At 50.1% G+C, this 19425-nt stretch overlaps 1 protein-coding gene across 1 annotated transcript; it reads left to right on the forward strand.

Moving 5' to 3' along the window:
* Nucleotides 1–2314: 2314 nt before the first annotated feature.
* Nucleotides 2315–5257, forward strand: LOC142583513 (uncharacterized). The gene is made up of 2 exons (XM_075694002.1): nt 2315–2698; nt 3698–5257. The coding sequence occupies exons 1-2, from the start codon at nt 2315–2317 to the stop codon at nt 5255–5257; spliced, it is 1944 nt and encodes a 647-aa protein (XP_075550117.1).
* Nucleotides 5258–19425: the final 14168 nt, after the last annotated feature.

Genomic DNA, 19425 nt, shown 5'->3' on the forward strand with positions numbered 1-19425 from the left:
GGAATTTACTGCCCCGATTTACAAAACGTCAATTAAGAAGTCATATACAGTTATAAGAAACATGCAACTGCGGTGTTTCCAGCAAGCTATAATTAGCGTGCTTACTTTTCTAGCTGAAGAAGAAAGCCCGCGAGACATTAAAAAAAATACCACTTGATGATGCGTCCCCCGGCACCAGAAAGCAACATATATATAGAGCAATTCACCGGCCCGGGCCGGGCCGTCCGTAGAGTTTTCCGGGAAGCCCGGGCGAGGCCCGCGCTTGAAGCTGCGGGCGCGGGCCGGACTCAGGCCCGTCTCATTAAAGGCCCTAAGTTGGGCCTTCGAGCGCATGCGAACGTAATGCATTGCACGGTCCAAGGTATTCTGTGCCAAGCTGAAGTGACACGTGCAAAGAGATGGCTGTTAGTATACCTTATAGCAAAGAAAATAGAAAAACAGATGAAGTTCGAATTTTTTTCTATTTTTCACAAAAGCGAACGTTGTTCCCGCGTACGGAAAATTATATTATGCGAAAGATTTCTCTTCGACCCATTTGCCTGTTCCCACTTTTGCGATTGCACTGTTAACACTCTCGATAATATTGTATTAGCGTTAACGCAAGGGGTGTCTATTTCTACTTGTGCGTTCATTTTATGCTATATGCTCGTGAATTCGCCTGTTTGTATATGTACTGTATGTTTCATGCAAACACTTTCGCAAATATCTTTAAATTCCCTGTGGCAGATAGCAGAAGTCCAGTCCGTGAGCTGGTCTACTGGAAGAGGCGCACATTACTTATGAGTGCAGTCACGTGGTTTTATTTCATATTTTGCTAGCTCTCATTAACCGCCAAAAAGATGACCACGCAGCATGTAGGTTGCCACAAAAAAATTGCAACTGTCGTCTCTGAACCCCCTCTACAACGTAACAAAACGCTCTTGGCACTAAAGTGGATATTAGAAATTTTGAATAATTGATATCAGCTAATTAACTAATTAGGGATAATATAAACTTATATTGAGGAGCGCCCCCATAACGGCAAACCATACGTTGTTGGTTTCACCCAGCTACGGTTAACCTGTTTTTTATTTTTAATTCTTGGTTCAAGTTACGTGAAACACCCTGTATATACCTTAAGCTCTTTTTATCTTTCTGCAACAAAAATAACCGAGAGCCTCTTCTAAATACTTGTGTAATCATTAACGTTTCCAACGAGAAGTGCAGACAAGGGCATTAAAGAGAATATACTGGGTTTGCTTCTATCAGCTTTTTCATGTTGGTTGTGCACTTTTTTCCAAAAAACTATTTGTTATGTTTTATTGGCGCTATACCTTTATTGTAATGACTTTTCATGTGCCGCATAAGCATTTATATTCTGGCGTGTTACACGCCAAAACCACGATATGATTACGAGGCACGCCGTACAGTGGGCACCGGACCAACTTCGACCACCTGAAGTTCTTTAACGTGCACCCAAATCTTGGTACACCGGGTGTTCTTGCATTACGTTCCCATCGTAATGCGGCCACCGTGTCCGGGAATCGAACCCGCGTCCTAGAGCTTAGCAGCGCAACAGCTTAATCGCCAATTAAGGTATACCACGTGCCGGTAAAGCAACATTTCAGTGCACGTGGGCACCAAATTTTCCACCTGATCGCCCGCTATAAAGGGCAAAGTGCCTGTAATAATAATAATAATCAACAGATTTCCTGCAGCGTGCCCGGGTCGGGCTTGGTCATGTGCACGCGGACCCTAGCTTAGTAACGAACGCCAGAGACGGGCCCGAGCCGAAAGATCAGGCCGTGTAGTGCTCTAAAGCAGCTGTTGAAAGTCGCAACGAGCACCATACATTGTTGCACCCGTGGTTGGGGGACCGACGACACAAGGGAAAGAGGGAGCCGGCGAACGGACGAGAGGCGCCCCACTGCAGCACGTGCCGGCCGGCGCATCTACCAACAACCTGATCCGTTCCACCGCCTTTTCGGCGAACTGCCCACTCAGTGCGAGGCGCGGGCGCCCCCGACAAGGACGAAGGCCTCGGTGCGGTCAAAAGAGAACGTGGACTTTGTGTTTCTTCTCCCTTTCCCTTCTCCTTTCTTCAATATCTTTTGTAAATAAACCAGTCTCGAAACGGATCCCAACGAGTGAAGTTCCTTCCTTCGAGGCTCCTGCGTGCACGGCCGACGCCGTCCACCTTAGTTAACGCGCAGCAAATTTAGCGGAGTCGTCCAAGAGCGACAGCAATTAGAGTTAGCCCAAAGGCGCGAGCATTCATTTACATTTTTTGGTGCCGAAACCCGGGAATACTTCGCCTGCTGACATCGAAAGCGCCATGGAACGACTACAGAAGAAGCAAGCTGCCCTGCGACAAGCAATCGAAAAAATCATCGCAGCTGCCAGGGACCTACTGCAATCGCCAACCATCCAAGTCGGTGAGCTTGAGGAACACCTCGACCTTATCCTCGAACAAGCGGATGAGTTGAAATCTGTTAACGAGAGCATCGAAAAGAAGATAGATCTTCAAGAATTAGATGCAGAATTAGAAGCCTGCGCTGCATACACGGAGAAGATCTGCTCCATCAAAACAAAGATCAAGAGAGCTCTCAGGAGTCAGACAGCCAACGAGAGCCGGTCGACAACTCCGTCAGTCACAGGCAACGCATCAGAGCAGGAAGCATACCACATCGGTTCCGTTCCACCTGCGACATTCCAGCCAGTATCAGCAACAACCAAGTTACCGAAGTTAGAAATCGGAAAATTCAGCGGGGACCTGCGCTCGTGGCAGAAATTTTGGAACCAATTTGAATCGACTATTCACTAGAACAGCACCCTGCCTGCAATAGCGAAGTTCCAATACTTAACCAGTTATCTAACCGGAAAAGCCGCCGCTGCCATAGAGGGGTTGCCGATCAGCGATAGAAATTACGACATCGCAGTGAAGACCCTCATTGAGAGATTTGGGAAGGAGGACGTCGTAATTGAGGACCACATGTCGCGCTTGCTTGACGTCCGCCCAGTGCCCGATCTGCGGGACATCGAAAGGCTGAGGAGCCTCTACGACGAAATCCGCTCGGGAGTCCGAAGTCTAGAGGCACTGGGAGTGTCGTCGAGCACCTACGGCACGTTGCTTCTCACCGTCCTTCGTAAAAGTATCCCAAGTGAGCTTTGCTTGGCGTACTTCCGACGGAAGGCTGCCTCACCTGAAACGCCACAACACGAGCTTCTCAGTTTCCTCGATTTTATGAGAGAGGAGGTTGAGAGCAGAGAGAGAGCACAGAGTGCACTACGCCGTGGGTACCAGGACGCCGCTATCAGACAGAAAGCGCCAATCAAAGGGGATGTTCGTCTGCAAAACCCATCGGCATCTGTTCTCACCGTAACCGACGGCGAAACGCAATGCGCATTTTGTGGTGCAGAGGGACATCAACCAGCGAACTGTGTCGCCCCCGTGCCCATGGCCAAGAAAAAGGAGGTGATGTCAAGAGAGAGGCGCTGTTACAAGTGTGCGAAAAAGAAGCACCGTGCCGCTGAATGTAGAACTGCAAGGTGGCTGAAGTGTGCCAAATGCTCTGGACGACACGCAACTGGCGTCTGCGAGCTCAATCAAAGACCGACACACCCTCCTTCAATCGGAGATGCTGCACCAGCAGAGACAGCAGTACAATCATCGCTTCAGGTGGGACCAGCACTGGGAAAGACCCGTGTGCTTCTGCAGACTGCACGAGCGTATGCGGAGGGCCAGCACAACAGCGCTCTGGTGAGAATGCTGCTTGACGGTGGCAGCCAGAGAACGTTTGTACGACAGGATGTTTCCCGGCGCCTCAATCTTCGCGTCATAGGAGGGGAGAAGCTAGCTATCTACGCCTTCGGAAGCGAGAGACCGTCTGAAGAAAGAAGGTGTCATCGCGTGGAATGCTGGCTGCGAAACTGGCGCAACAACACCAGAGTTCGGATCGAAGCATTAGAGGTGCCCGAGATCTGCGGAGACCTCCTCCCACCACCTGACGACTCCACGGCTAGCATCGCTCGTGAACAAGACCTCCAGCTTGCTGACACCTTGCCTGACGGCTACCATCCTGGTGTTGGAGTTGAGCTGCTTATCGGGGCCGATCACTACTGGGATATAGCAACAGGAAATGTCAAGCGTCTTGGTGAGAAGCTCGTGGCCATGGAGACTGCGTTTGGATGGACATTGCAGGGCACAGAGTCTACATCGTCCGTCGCAACCTTTCTATCGAGCACCGGAGTGATGCGGGTAGGTGTGACCACAGCACCCGACGAAATCTCTCGTCAACTGAGGTCATTCTGGGAGCTGGAGCACCTTGGGATCGTCAACGATGCACAGCTGACCGCCAAAGAAGACAGCGTTCTTCGGGCCTTTGAAGAAACCATCACCCAGAAGAACGGTAGATACCAAGTAGCTCTCCCATGGAAAGAAAACGCGTCAGACTTAACAGACAACAAGAGCATAGCATCGCACAGACTTCACTCATTAACGGCGAAGCTGCTCCGACATGCAGAAACCGTTCTAGACTACGATCAGGCAATCAGGAACTACCTGCAAGCTGGACACGCCGAGGAAGCGAACGAACTGGGTGAGTCCCCGCTGGGGCCCATTTACTACATGCCGCACCGAGGTGTTGTCCGGCCTGGTAGCGAAACAACTAAGTTGAGAGTCGTATTCGATGCCTCCTCCAAAGCGGCGGGAAAGCTGTCACTGAACGACGTCCTCTTCGCAGGACCTAATCTAAATCCAAACCTAGCGGACATCCTGATTCGATTCCGAGTGCATAATGTGGCCATAATGTCCGATATAGAAAAGGCTTTCCTTCAAATCGAGCTTGCAGAGAGTGCGCGCGACGCTGTCCGCTTTCTGTGGTATCAAAGTACACCAGGGCAGGGCGACGCGCTCCCTCCAATCAAAGAGTACCGCATGACAAGGGTGCCATTCGGCGTTACATGTAGCCCGTTCCTCCTCGCAGCTACCTTAAGTCATCATCTCAAAACGGTACAGGAGAAATTTCCTCGCACCGCCAAGATCCTGAGTGACAACCTGTATGTAGACGACTTGGTTACTGGTGCCGACAGTGTAGAAGAGGCAGAGCGCATAATCAGGGAATCGCAGTCCATACTCAAGGCTGCAGGTATGAACCTCAGGAAATGGCGATCAAACTACCCAGAACTGATTGCATCGTTTGCCGAGACTGAAAGCGCCCAAAAAAACTCTACCGGAGCTAGGCCCCACAAGGATTCTCGGTGTAGAGTGGAGGCCTGACACAGACGAATTCGTTTTTGAGATGACCGCCCTGATTGGATTTTTGGCAAGTCGGCAAGACACGAAGCGATTCGTATTGCAGGCCTCGGCGCGCATTTTTGACCCATTTGGCTTTCTCTCGGCCATTACCATCACGGCAAAGATCATGTTCCAGAGCCTCTGGGAGCGAGGTACGGCGTGGGACGAAAGGGTTCCCTCAGATTTACAGGAGACATGGGATAAATGGTGCCAACAGCTTCCTCAACTTCGGCAGATATCAGTCCCAAGAATATTGGCTCGTAACCTAAGACATGCCCGAACGAAATCTGAGCTGCACTTATTTTGTGACGCTAGCCCGAAAGCATACGGTGCAGTGGCCTACATCAAGGCGCAAAATGAAGAGGGTGAAATCACCATAGCACTATTAATGGCAAGGGCCAGAGTCGCTCCACTGAAGCGACTGTCACTGCCGCGGCTAGAGCTGATGGGAGCGCTGATTGGTGCACGGCTCGCAAGCTACCTGACAGAGCAACTGAACGTAGACGGCATTTCCGTGCACTGTTGGACAGACTCAACTGTCGCACTCAGTTGGATAAGGAGTTCTGCGCAAAGGTGGAAACCCTTCGTTTGCAATCGAGTGCAGGAAATTCAAACGCTAACAGACCCAACTGTGTGGCAACATTGTCCCGGCAAGGAGAACCCGGCGGACTTGCTTACCCGTGGGATCTTGCCTGCGGAGCTGGTCGGACGCAAGGACTGGTGGACAGGCCCAGGGTGGCTTAAAAGGGAAGAACGAGTCACTGCGGTGTCAGATATCCGGGAGGGCGAGCTTTGCATGGCAGAAGAGCGAGCGGTCCATATTCTTCACACTATCACAGAGAGCGCACCGGAACTACTAATGAACCTGGAAGACCATAGCTCACTAACGAGAGTGCTCCGTATAACAGCGTGGGCCAGGCGTTTCATTCTAAACTGCCGAGGCCGGTCGAAACTTACGGGCGAGGTGACGGCTGAAGAGGTAGCCGACGCGGAAAAGCTTTGGCAAAAAACCTGTCAATTAGACATGTTCGGGAACGACGTTTGCGCGCTGCGTGCCGCCAGACCGCTCGACCGGGCATCGTCAGTGATAGCGTTGAACCCATTCTTGGACGCTGACGGTATAATGAGAGTTGGCGGGCGGCTTCAGTACAGCACAGAAGAAGAAAGCGCTAGGCATCCCGTAATATTATCACCGTCTCATCCGTTCACACGCTTGCTCATTTCTTCGGAGCATAGACGCCTACTGCACGCCGGAGTACGGGACACGTTATCCCAACTTCGAGAACGCTACTGGATTATTCGAGGAAGACAAGCCATCAAATCGGTCATTCGATGCTGTCTTCCGTGCCAGAGGCAGAGTTGCCGAGCTGCACAAGAGCCCACTGCCCCGCTTCCCCCCTACAGAGTGACCCAGGCTGAGCCATTTGAGACGACGGGTGTCGACTTTGCGGGGCCCATATTCTACAATGATAGCGGGTCCGAACACAAAGCTTATATTGCTTTGTTTACTTGTGCGACAACACGAGCCGTTCACCTCGAGCTTGTTAGAGACCTCTCGGCGAAGTCATTTCTGATGGCGTTTAAGAGATTTGTGTCAAGGAGGGGAATCTGCAAGACGGTTCTGTCCGACAACGCATTGACATTTAAACGGACATCTAAAGATCTGAACCAGATGTTCCACGCCATAAAGGGAAGCGAGGTCCAGTCTTTTTTTAGCGCACAAAATATCAGCTGGAAATTTATTGTTGAGAGAGCGGCGTGGTGGGGTGGCTTTTGGGAGAGAATGGTGAGGACCGTGAAGGCCACCCTTCGCAGAGTGCTCGGAAGGAGCTGCCTTGACCATGACAGCCTCTCCACGGTTCTAACCCAAGTCGAGGCGGCCGTAAATTCTCGTCCGTTGACTTTCGTCTCTTCGGACGCGGGGGAGCTTATGCCCTTGACTCCAGCACATTTCTTAGTCGGTCGCAGGCTAACGAGCTTGCCTCCCTTCCGAGAGACCACCGAAGTGAAATCGTCAGCACAGACACTAACACGCCTATGGAGGAGACGCGCCGGGCTTGTTGACTCATTCTGGAAACGGTGGAGACGCGAATACCTACTGCAGCTTCGCTCAGCGCATGTTACAAAGCCAGGCAGAGGAAGAGGCATCAGTGAGGGAGACATAGTTCTCCTCGGGGATGATCGGGCTCCACGCCAGATGTGGAAAATGTGTCGTGTTTTGAAGACTTTTCCAGGAAGAGATGGCCGAGTACGTGCTTGCAAGATCCTTCTCCCGAACCAAAGCGAACTGCGACGACCCGTACAAGCCTTATACCCACTCGAGCTCAGTGAAGTGCCTGCCTGTGCTAACAATGGTGGCCGGGAATGAGCCGGCGCTCATTGCGGGGGAGGATGTTGAAAGTCGCAACGAGCACCATACATTGTTGCACCCGTGGTTGGGGGACCGACGACACAAGGGAAAGAGGGAGCCGGCGAACGGACGAGAGGCGCCCCACTGCAGCACGTGCCGGCCGGCGCATCTACCAACAACCTGATCCGTTCCACCGCCTTTTCGGCGAACTGCCCACTCAGTGCGAGGCGCGGGCGCCCCCGACAAGGACGAAGGCCTCGGTGCGGTCAAAAGAGAACGTGGACTTTGTGTTTCTTCTCCCTTTCCCTTCTCCTTTCTTCAATATCTTTTGTAAATAAACCAGTCTCGAAACGGATCCCAACGAGTGAAGTTCCTTCCTTCGAGGCTCCTGCGTGCACGGCCGACGCCGTCCACCTTAGTTAACGCGCAGCAAATTTAGCGGAGTCGTCCAAGAGCGACAGCAATTAGAGTTAGCCCAAAGGCGCGAGCATTCATTTACAGCAGCATCCCCAATCAGGCACGAGTCACGAGTCCAATCAGAAAGCGTGGAACATGCTGCTTGTAACTCGAGCTGCTTTACGTAGTTCAGTGGAACGCCAGAGGTATTCTAAACCTGACTGCGTGCATGCTCACGGAAATGTGCGCCTTGTTTTCTTTCGGATGCGCTGTCAATATCTTACCTGAAGCATCGTTAGTGGTGCGATTTATTTTGTGCCTTGTGCAAGCTTATTTTATTTGTTTTTTCTATTTATCCCTGTTTGTGTAGTGGCAGCGCAGATGTTCTGGCAATGTGCGCTGTGATTGGACGCTCACCGGCCAGTTTACTCGGGCTCTCGATCGCCATCTAATAAAGAAAAAGAACAATCTTCGCGTCCTTTTCCGTGGCGCTTTGCACCTCCGAAACCCTGCAGGAGTGGGTGGACGCGACAGCAGCACGCGGTGCCGAAGCAGCGTATAAGCTTAACCGTGAGGAGGCTTCTCCGACTCCTCTCAGTGTCTCCAGCGCCGCGCACAGTCTCAGGTACACCGGAGCGACGTGAAACAGCTGGCGGCGTGTTTTCCCGCACGGGCTCGCACGTGCCCGCCGACTCAGCGATCGGCGAGACCTGGGCTACGGCGAGCGTAGCCGGTAGACGACGGCGGGCGGTGACGCTATTTGCGACGTACGGGAAGCGACAGCCGCTAGTTTCCAATTACGCTTGCGCGGCAGTCGATAGTCGCAGACTTTGACCTCACGAAGCGACTGGGCGCAGGTAAGCGCACCGAGCGGCATCTTTCAAGGGTGTGGGACTGCGAAGCTGACGCCCAGTGCCTTCCACCTGGCGACAACGCTTCAAGCTAGACAACTGGGCCCGTGTTCACAAAATTGTTCTTGCGAATAACGACGTTCTCCAGGGCAGCTGTCAGCCAGTCAAGATGTCGGACGTAATAACTGTTAGCGAACACAGCCGGCCAATAGCAGATAACACTTGCCATCGAAGAGCTGTGTGAATTCGGACCCGCCGCGGTGGCGTGCGTATAGTGGGTGGGTGACAACGTTTCCGTTCACGAAATTTCTTCCACCTTGCGAGACTCCGCGCAACTGATTTGCCATATTCGGTGGCGTTGGCGTTGCGCTGCTAAGCCCGAAGGAGTGGGATCAAATCCGCGCCACTTCGCCGCTTTTCTATGGAGGCGGAATGCAAGAACGCCCGTGTACCGTGCAGTGGGGTGCACGTTAAATAACTCCAGGGGGTCAAAATCAATGCGGAGTTACCCACTACGTTGCACTTTATAATAAAATTGTGGTTCTCGCACGTAAAGCACCAGAATTGATTTCTTGTTAGCTCTGTAGTTTGTAATAACACCGTGTGTGTGTGTGTTCGCGTGTGCGTGTGTGTGTGTGTGTGTGTGTGTGTGTGTGTGTGTGTGTGTGTGTGTGTGTGTGTGTGTGTGTGTGTGTGTGTGTGTGTGTGTGTGTGTGTGTGTGTGTGTGTGTGTGTGTGTGTGTGTGTGTGTGTGTGTGTGTGTGTGTGTGTGTGTGTGTGTGTGTGTGTGTGTGTGTGTGTGTGTGTGTGTGTTTCCTTACTTGATCTACAAACATGAGAATTCCGTTGTATCTAACAGCTACGTGCGCTTTCGAAATACTTTCTTTACAGGTTACGTTGAAAAAGTTCGTCGTTATCAAAAGTATCTCACGACAATCAAAAGTATCTTATACTGCATGATCCGAAGTGAATCCGCCTTCGTACAGTTTGATTACTGCTGGACTTAACCCAAACTAGGCTCAGTGGCACACGGATTATTTGGCCGCCAGCTTATCAAGCCCCACTCCGTTGACCTCCGCGCTCAACAGTAACACAATTTGACGGTGCTGTCAGCGCCTGCAAGTCACACTGTGTTAGGTTGTGCACGCCTGCTGCTTGTGGGGCATTCCAGCTCGGGAAATTCCCGCGTTCTTTTGTTTTCTTCTTCTCCCTTATATGTCCTCGCCGAGGCGTGTTCAAGGGGCGACGTTGTGCGATACGGAGAAAACTAAACACGTTGCTCTTTCTTTTTCTTCTGTTTATTTTTTTGTTTCCTAAGAGGAGACCACTCGCAGTGTGCCACGCCGCTAAGTTTCTCCGCGAAACGGACGCAGTAAACATGCACGTCTGACCCGGAACGTAAACGAGAATCGACGTCCTCGAAGCCGAATTATGAGCCCTGATTCCTATAGCGTATACCAAGCCGCGCTCGGGCGCGTGTATGTAGGCGTAGAGGCCGCTCATGGCACGCGCACACGTCCGCACGCGCCTTTGACCTAGGGCTACGCCGCACAGCACGGCGCGCTGGGTATAGCTTGGTCTCTTTGTTTACGCCCAAGCCGTTTCCTCATAACGGTTCGCATTCACCACCGCGCCACTGCGCTCTTACCGCGCGGTCTCGTGTGTGAGGCCCCCCCCCCCCCCCCCCCTTTCTCGGGGTGCGCGTCTCGGGCTCGTTATAGGACCGACCCGCGAGGTCCTCCTGTTGCGGCGTCGGCGCCACATTTTACAATCGAAGAATGCGTTCGCTCCCCCCCCACACCCACCTTCGTACGTCCTCCTCGCCCCTTTTATGCCTGGATCTCGCGGCTTTTCGGCGGTGATGAATGCTGCTGCGGGTGGCGAGGGGGATGAAGCAAGAGCGAGAGGGTGGCGGCAGCGAAGGAGGTCGTCGTCTTCTCCTCTGTCGTCGTCATCTCGGTGCTTTACGTGGAGAACAAACGCACGGCGGCGCGCCTGGCTTCTGTCTGTCCCGCGGCCCTATTCATAAAAACGGCGCTCCTCTTCTGACGAATGATGACCGAATAAAACGGCGGGATGCACCCTCACGGGGGCCCCGGCGGCGGTGCGCGCGAGTCCAATAGGGGGCGCTCGACGTGCGCGAGTTGCCCTCGTGTGCAAGTACCCGAGGCCACCAGGGGACGTTGCGGTCGAGAACAGCGAGTTCCTTCTTGAAGGCAATGGATTTTTCGCCAATGCGCGGTATTAGAATGGAACCACTTCTTTGTCACTTGATTACATTTTTTTTTTTTGCGAGTGAGCTTATTTTTCGCGTTCATTACCGGCAGTTCGTCGCTGCTGCATTAACGACAGCGGGAAATCATCGTTCCGATTACCACTTAGTGCCGTGGTATCTTAATCGTTGATGGGGTTCCAAATACTGCGAAGAATCGTTCCTGGCAAATTTTAATGACCCGAGTTTCTTGAACTTAGATCTAAACTTCAGCAGACAGGCGTCATTTTATCTCCGTCGAGATGCGGCAGATAATCGAACCCTTACCTCGGTTTCAGCTGTATAATGCAATAGTCACCAAGCCAGCGCAGTGGGTCTGTGAAATTACGTTTGATAACCTTCACAGAGAAGACATAATGTAGACAGTGGCATATAACGACAAAAACAGCTGAAATCCCAAACGTACTCATATACATGCAAAAGCGTTGAGAAATATTTGTGCACAATGTACCCGTTTATGGCAGATAGCACAGTTACATTCCTTGAGATGGATTACTCGAAGAGGTGGACACTACTTGTACAAGAAATGGAAATCGATAATTGAATAATGAACAAAATTTTAATAACTCACTTTGTGACTTATCAATTTTGTGCACATATTGTAATTTGCTAAATGAAGCCAGTGAGGTCTCAAGGCATGACCGATCGGCACGAATTCGGAAACTAGCACCAGTTCTGAGATGAGCACCGTCAAACTTGAGGCAAAATGCGCTCTTGATCCGCTTAATATTACTTTATTAACAAAACGCCATTGAAGCAGTGCAGGACAAGTTTAAATGAAACACCAATTCATTTCGCTGCATTATTTGGGAACGCGTATCTCAAAACTGAAGCTCCTTTCAATATTCCTTCTAAGCTTCCCCACTCACCGAACCCAATTCACAAATTGCAGTATGCATGTCCTCTTATGTGACCAGTTATGATACTAATTAAATAGAATTTGTATATCATATATTTAAACTTCTAGGGACACTGCCCTCCTCTTCGAGTAATCCAAATCAAAAAGTAGAATTGCGCTGTCGCCAACAGGTAATTTCTGAATATTCTGTGAACATAAAAAAAAACACACCATTTATATATGCGTTTCGTCTTCATCTTTACTCTTTTCACAAATGAGTTTTCAAAATGCGATGCAACAATGCTCTACGAAATGCTTTCTCACAGACGTTTTTCTTTTTTTTTTCAAACATTTGACGAGGTCCACAACCGCCGCCAACATTATTTCGAGTGGGGGAGAAGAGCCTTAACAACAATCGCTGTAACATGTAGTCTCAACAATATGACGCATCGTCGGCGGTCTTCCTCTCGGAGGCGCTTAATCAAAACGAGTGCGAAGCCCCTCGTACTCTGCTTCCACTGGGCCCTTTCCCAAAGTTCAGTGTGTGGTCGGTTAAGATTGCTGCAGTTACTCCGGCTGCCGCGAAAATTACCGGAGCAGGCCGGTCGGTAACTTTAGCCGCGCAATTCCTTATCTCCCGGTGCTATACACGCTCAACTACGTTAATGCCCGCGCAGAGCAAGTGCTGGCCTCGGCCCTTAAGACTCTTCGATGCCGCTCGCACCGATCACCGTCCGGGCTCTGTTCCACTCGAGATTATCGCCGTTATCCTTCCTTATTTTCTCAAACGTCAAGGAGGCAACGTTTTAATCTGGTTACCGCGGTGCACCGCCGTCTGCGGAGCATCCAACGAAATAACACGTGAACACAATTTTGTTTTCTTTTAAGAGTACCGACATTATTCACCATTCATAGCAACACATTTCAGTGAGTTCTGGTCCGCGCGGTCGTCCCTATGTCTTGAAGCTCAGCGGACTAATCGCGTCGTTTCAGTGCCAACCGCCCCTTCCTTTGTTTGGTTGCTTTTCTGTAAAACATGACGGTTGCGGTAGGAAGAGAACCTTTAAAGAAAACTTGCTTAGGGCGGATCGCGATGGGGGGCCATCGCGATCTATCTATAAAGAAACTATCTATAAAACAGACCAGCGAAGGGGCTTGGGCTCCGGATGGCGGTAAAGTGAATGAGGTTGCCTGCAGGAACAAATGCGAAAGTTAAGACGCGCAGGCTTCGGGTATTGCAACCCGAGCTTCATGCAAGAAACTGTAGTCTCGCGGCGGGTGCATCACAGCCGAACGAGAAGATGGTTCTGCCTATACGCGAGTCCAATCTCATCGAGTCGGGTTTTTAGGTAAGAGCGTGCGAGGGGCGGCAGCGATCTTAGTTTGTATGATACCGAAGCACTGCTGTAAAACACCGTGAGGGTCGGACATTATTCCGTTACATACCTCTTGCTTATTGCCCAGTCTCGTAATAGGCCCCAAGTTCAGCACGCAAAGATTCTTCCCGTCTCTTGCTCGTTGAGCTCTCAGCCAAGTCTGAGCCGGCACGGCGCCGCCTTTTTTTCCCTTTTGGCTCGTTTCGCCTCTCGATTGCCTCGGATAATGCGAGGAAGGCGTACACCGCGTACAAGGGACCATTTCCTCATATATAGGTACATGATTTTAGTGCCTCCTTGCCGTTCCGAGAGTGGTTCCACCTCCCGAGAGAGCAGTATACAGGCAATGCCTCGGGTTTTGAGTCATTCTCGTTGCACTTCATTGAAGCCTGCGCCGTGTTGCTTGTTCGTGGTTTCTATGTAGTGTGCCCGCTTGTATGTGGTTCTTCGGTATAGGTGTGTGCGTATATTGGAAGCCTGTTTCGGTGCAGCGACCAAGAACTGTCTCTAATCGTCGACAGAGTGAGAACGTTAACGAGATGGCGATTGACTGCACGCATACTAAACGCCGCAACAAGGTGCCGGTGGTCTAAGATGACCTCAACGCCATCGTACGCTATTGAAGTGTCTAGGGCTCCTGCTGCTAACAGTAATGTGAAAACGTACGATTTACAGCATAAAGGGGGCGTCAAAAATGTATTAGTTATCGTATTCGTTTCGTTTCTGTGCCAACATAAGCGTTCTTTCTTTTAAATTAAGACAGTTTCGCTGGAAAGCATGCTGTATGGTAATATTTAGCAAAACGTGGTCCTGTTATGATAACGGCATGGTCCTAAATCATGCGTGAAGCTGTTACCCGAGGCCATAACGCTGTGTTCTTAATGCATGTCGTCCTTTCTCCTTAACTTTCCCGTCGTCCTTTAATGCTCTTCCACATTTCGTTTTCTTTTCTTCCTTAAACCTGTACACATGTATACGGCACCGTTTCAATATTGAGTAACGTTAGGCATCGCTTGCACGCCCCGTATACCACTTAAACCGAGTGCAGCTTGACCGAGCCGCGCGGTGGGCGCATTTCTGCCGGAGTAAATCAGTTTACGCGGCCGTGTACATCACTGACTTCGTGGCCGCGTTCATTTTTGTTTCCGGTAAATATATATATACTGGACGTTCTTTTATCTGCTATCCAGAGTTTATGGCCGGTCATTTCTTTTCCTTTCACGCAACGCACCACTCAGTTTAGCTTTTCTTTTTCCTCGCTTGCCTCCATGGTGCTGGCGTCAATTTTTCGCGCGGTTAACCCCTTGTGCGGCCGCAAACGTAGTACGCATATATACCAGGGTGCAGAACCTTCGGGGGGCGCAGGAGGCCCACCGCTAAAGCAGAAACTGCCTCGCCTAAGGAGCACAGGCTAAGATGCATAAAACAGTGAGGTCCTATACTGTAGCAATGAGAAGAGAAAAACAGACCGAGTAGTGCGATCACCCTCTCGTACAGCGAAAGGAGGTAAAAAGCTGGCTATAGCAGTGGTGGGGGGCGGAGCCTGGCCGTTTGCCGAGAAGCTGTGAACGAGGCGGCGGGCCGGGAGGGCGGCAGTGTTCGTTCGTTCGTTGCGAGCGAGATGCGACGCTCGGGATCGTAATGAACGTCAGGTGGCACAACCACCGAGGCGGCGTTTAACGAGACCCAGATGCGCCATAACCCCGGTCTCGCCTGTAGCGAGGAGGCGAGAAGTAAAGAAGAACGGGTGATGGGGGTGGAGGGCCGTGCACGAGGCAGCGGGGAGAGGGCTGCCTTGTGTACGCTCAACCAGCGCGACGAGAACGGACGGGTGATATGCCGCATGTTCATGCAGATACGCTAGGCCGTATGTAGCTCTCACTGCGTGCCATGAGAGTTCGAATTGACCACTGCAGGGCGTAAACGTGGGGGAGCGGTTATGCGGTCAATTCGTAAACTACCTGGCCGAATACCTATGCAGTCGATGCCGAACCGGAGTTCGCTTATGACGCCACGGAGTGCAGATTTGCAGATTTCGTGCTCTTTCGTCTTATCGCAAGGCTTTTCTTTTGTATGTGGGAAGGGCAAGGGGTGTAGTCGGTTCTTGATACTTCCTGTGGCATTTCCTTACGGCGTTTTTATTTTTCACCTATTTTGCCAGGAACAACAGGAATTAACAAGCTAAGCCTATGCGCGGTAAGCCTTGTTCACGAGCGTCTAATATTTTCTAAACAACTGTCTGTTCGGTCGGCGTTCTTCTATTTCTTTTAACATGAATTTACTACCAGAGCAGACCAAACGTCGTGAAAACATCGATTTCACGATCGATTTTTGCAGGCGTGAGGGAAATCAAACGAGTCGACGGAACTCTCCAGAGTTTACTGCCTTCCCCTTACCTCGTCTACCTGTAGGTCACAACTATAGACCACTAGCATATACGCATTAGCATATAGCATTATCATTAGCACTAGCATATACGTCGATTAGCAATTCGTACAAATAAGTTACTGAATATAGCCTTTCGTGTGACGCTTGTGACTTCTGGCTTATTACGTGGTTTTGTTGACACATTTTCACTCGGTTCCCCTCATTTAAACGTTTCACGTTTTTAGTACTGCATCACTTTCTTCACGCCATCTGCTAATGCGTACGTCTAAATCACCCTTACGCTTTCATCCAATGTACGTAGATCTGTGGTAGGACAATGTTTTAGGACGAAAACGAAAAACGCCTTCTTCAGCGCTGCTGCCATCTTGGAAGCAGAAAGGTCGCGTCATTTCGAAAAAAAAAAAAGAAAGGAAAAAGAGCTCGAGCAGTGGATGTTTTGCAGCACCACTGAAGCTATTTCTAGGTAACTGCACCTATTCGGGTTAATTCGTCGTACATCCCTATTTTGCTTCCTGGTTGTCAGTTAAGTGTACTTTTCTACTGCGTTTAATGTGCATTGACCACCTGCAGCCACAAACTTCGCATCCTTTTATACACGCCTGTCACCTTTTGCCACAGATTTCTACCAAAATCTCCAAGAAAGTGTGAAGTACTTTTGCTACAATTGCACAAGTCATGTAAGATCACTCTCGCTTTAATAACTCCCTAATTATCACCCTCTAATCGATATTACCATTTTATGCCTGTGTCCAAGCTCCGTTTTTCGCCCTGCGGCCCATTCAACGGCTCATGTCACTCACGCAGTGGCACATTTAATTTTTTGACAGAAACTACGGCTCTCATATAGCGAGTACCGTGAGCATAAATTGAAACGCAAAGAGGGAATGATTCATCAGGATACCTGTATAACGCGCAATCCCTCCGCGGCCGGTTTCTGAGCATTGTGTAGTCCCAAATTTACATTTTGTATCACAAATCTGGTAACCGTTACAAACACAGGCGGAGATGGAAGCGCAGCAAACGCGCCCTAGTTCACTTCGACTTGTTCGCGTTTCAATTTCACCTGATAAAAGGTATGATTGCGTTAGAACGCCCCGTAGATCAGATAGAAGAAAAAAAAACATAAATATGATGTCTATTTGAAAGAATAAGGTTAATTACCTGTAATGGTTCATCTCATGATTTGCAGGACGAGTGTCACAAGGCAGTAGATGAATATTTATGATAGCGAGCCGGAAGCATAGCGACAGAGGTAATCACGCTGCATCTCTTCCGGAAAACACGGTACGTGGTGTCGCTCCCTGCGACTTCTCGCATTCCGCACTGCAGAGCAGCGAAGGAGAGGGCTGTCGCTTCGGTTCACCTCTCTCGCCTACGAGGTCATGGCACCCTGGCTTTTGATGAGAGACACGGCTGTCACAGGCTCCATGGACCACCGTGCAACGCGTGGTCTATGCGAACTGGAGCACGTGTGAAGTGGCGTTGTAGACACGATGGAATCTCGCTATTAGCGCCGCGAACATCAGGTGTACATTTATTTATACGGCACAGGCTGGACGCCGAGCGTAGAGAGGTTAGTATCTGGTGCTGCGTCGCCATAAGATCGCAAACCTTACGCTTCGTCCTCGTTGTACTTCCGTCCCCTTGCATCCCAGTTGAGATCTGCAGTATTCCTGTCTTCTGAATGGAACAGTCTCTAAGTGTTATGTGATGGACACGTAACAGCTTGTATGAGTTGCTTATCTTGTATCTGTTTATTTGCCTGGGTTGTCACGCGGCATATCGTGGGAACGAAATTACATATTAGCTTGGAGTCCCATTCCACGCAGATACTGCGACAGTGACTTACGAAATGTATTATCCGCGAGTTATCGTTCATAGTCTTCAGTTCTCTAATTTCTTAAGTTCTCATCCTTAAGTACATTTTTGCTGTGAGTCTTTGTCCCAGGGCATGCTCACTCAGAGTAGATGGCGAGCATTTCCTGTAGACGCAGGAGCCTAGTATCAATATCACTTCGGATACTGGGCGTTGGCTTCATATATGTGTGACCCCAGCTACAAGCGATGGATGGCGTAAGGGTCGGCCTGGCCCGTAGACTCAGGAGAACGACGATTCTTCAATCCGAGAAAGATTGTGGGGAAGGGAGCAGACACGTAGAGGGACAAGGGCACGGGATGCTTGTCGCATCGGCAAGAAGAAGGTCCGCAGTGCGACACATCGAATCTGTAGGTGCCGCATGTGCGATGAACAAAAAACGGAGCGGACTGAAAAGATCCACGAAGCGAATGTATGAGAAGAACGAAGGGGTTAAAACAGCCGGTTTTGATTGCGACAGGGTAGGGAAACCCGGTTGTTCAGAATAGACCTGCTCGTGCCCGGCGCTTGCGTTGTGTCGTAACTATTAAATGGTCATTCCGAGCACATTACAAGCACCTTGCGCTAAAGCTTTCAGGAAACGACAGCAGCGCCAAAACCAGCTGCTTTGCGAGTTGTGAAAGTGAAAAATGGAAGTGGGAGATAAAGACTCGCCATGACAACTCCGATGACCTGTATGTCACGTAGCAAGAGTGTCCGAGATGCGGGAATGTCGAAGTGCATAGTACTCTGCATGGCACATCTATTGAAACAACAACGACGACGACGACGGCGATGACGACAACAACAACAACAACAACAACAACAACAACAACAACAACAACAACATGTTTGCGATTGAGATAGAAGTCCAAATATTCGTTAACTTGAGCTCTGCAAAGCTTGGTTCGTAAGACGAGCGATGAAACGTGTGTTGTGGCGGTTCGGAATGACGTCTCATTTTCTTAGAACCTCTATCGACCGGTGTCGGTGACGCTCGACTAATAATTGTAGACGCTGTAGCGCGTTGTGGTCGGTTCAATGTACCTTTATAGAACCATGCCATGAGACATTTTGTCCTTTTTATTTCACACTCGAGCCCGTCAAGTAATCACATATAGTCGAAATTAATCGAAATAATGCATGCGTGTTTGCTTATAGTTGCCGTCTCTATTTGGCAATGCGCATTCTTTAAGCAACAAGATACGTAATTTTCAGGAGCCGAGCTAGTGTAAAGGTCTTCATGCTATACAGAAATACTAGCAGTTCCGTCAGTATAAGTTTGCACGCCCGGAATGTTAGCGATAATCTGGGTCCATCGCGTCACTCGTCCTGCGACGTTCCACTTTCGCTTACGACCTTCCGTTGAAAGCGGGTCATCGTCATGACGACGACATCCATAGGGCATTGGCAATAGCGACAACTCATTCTTTGCAACTCCGTATGACGTCATGCCGGCACTCTCGGCTATGCGCGCTGTCAACCTCGTTATCATCAGGATCGCCAAATCGGTATAGGGGCGAATAATTACGTGAGGCGAAGCACACAAAGAATAAAAGTGAAAATCGATAATATTTTGTCAAAGGTCTTCTTAAAAGGGGGACGATTTGGGGCTTGTACTGCATTGTTAAACAGCGCTAAGAGATGGAGCTGAGCACCACAGCGAGCTACTGCCAACAGTTTCATTTGGGAAAGGCACCACCTATATAGACCGATGTCATTAACCACTCGTCACACATACGCAGGGGATCGAACAATAGGCTTTAACGAGTGAACCGGCTCTTTATCATTTTCACAAAGTAGATGTTTATTCTTCGCAACACG

This window comes from Dermacentor variabilis, chromosome 5, assembly GCF_050947875.1.
Source record: "Dermacentor variabilis isolate Ectoservices chromosome 5, ASM5094787v1, whole genome shotgun sequence".
Classification (NCBI taxonomy): Eukaryota; Metazoa; Arthropoda; class Arachnida; order Ixodida; family Ixodidae; genus Dermacentor; species Dermacentor variabilis.

Bases quoted from the DNA above. Each gene is read 5' to 3' on its own strand.
- LOC142583513 (XM_075694002.1), top strand. From the start codon at position 2,315: ATGGAACGACTACAGAAGAAGCAAGCTGCCCTGCGACAAGCAATCGAA. The intron at 2,699-3,697 runs GTATCAGCAACA...GTGCTTCTGCAG, and splicing joins CACCTGCGACATTCCAGCCA to ACTGCACGAGCGTATGCGGA.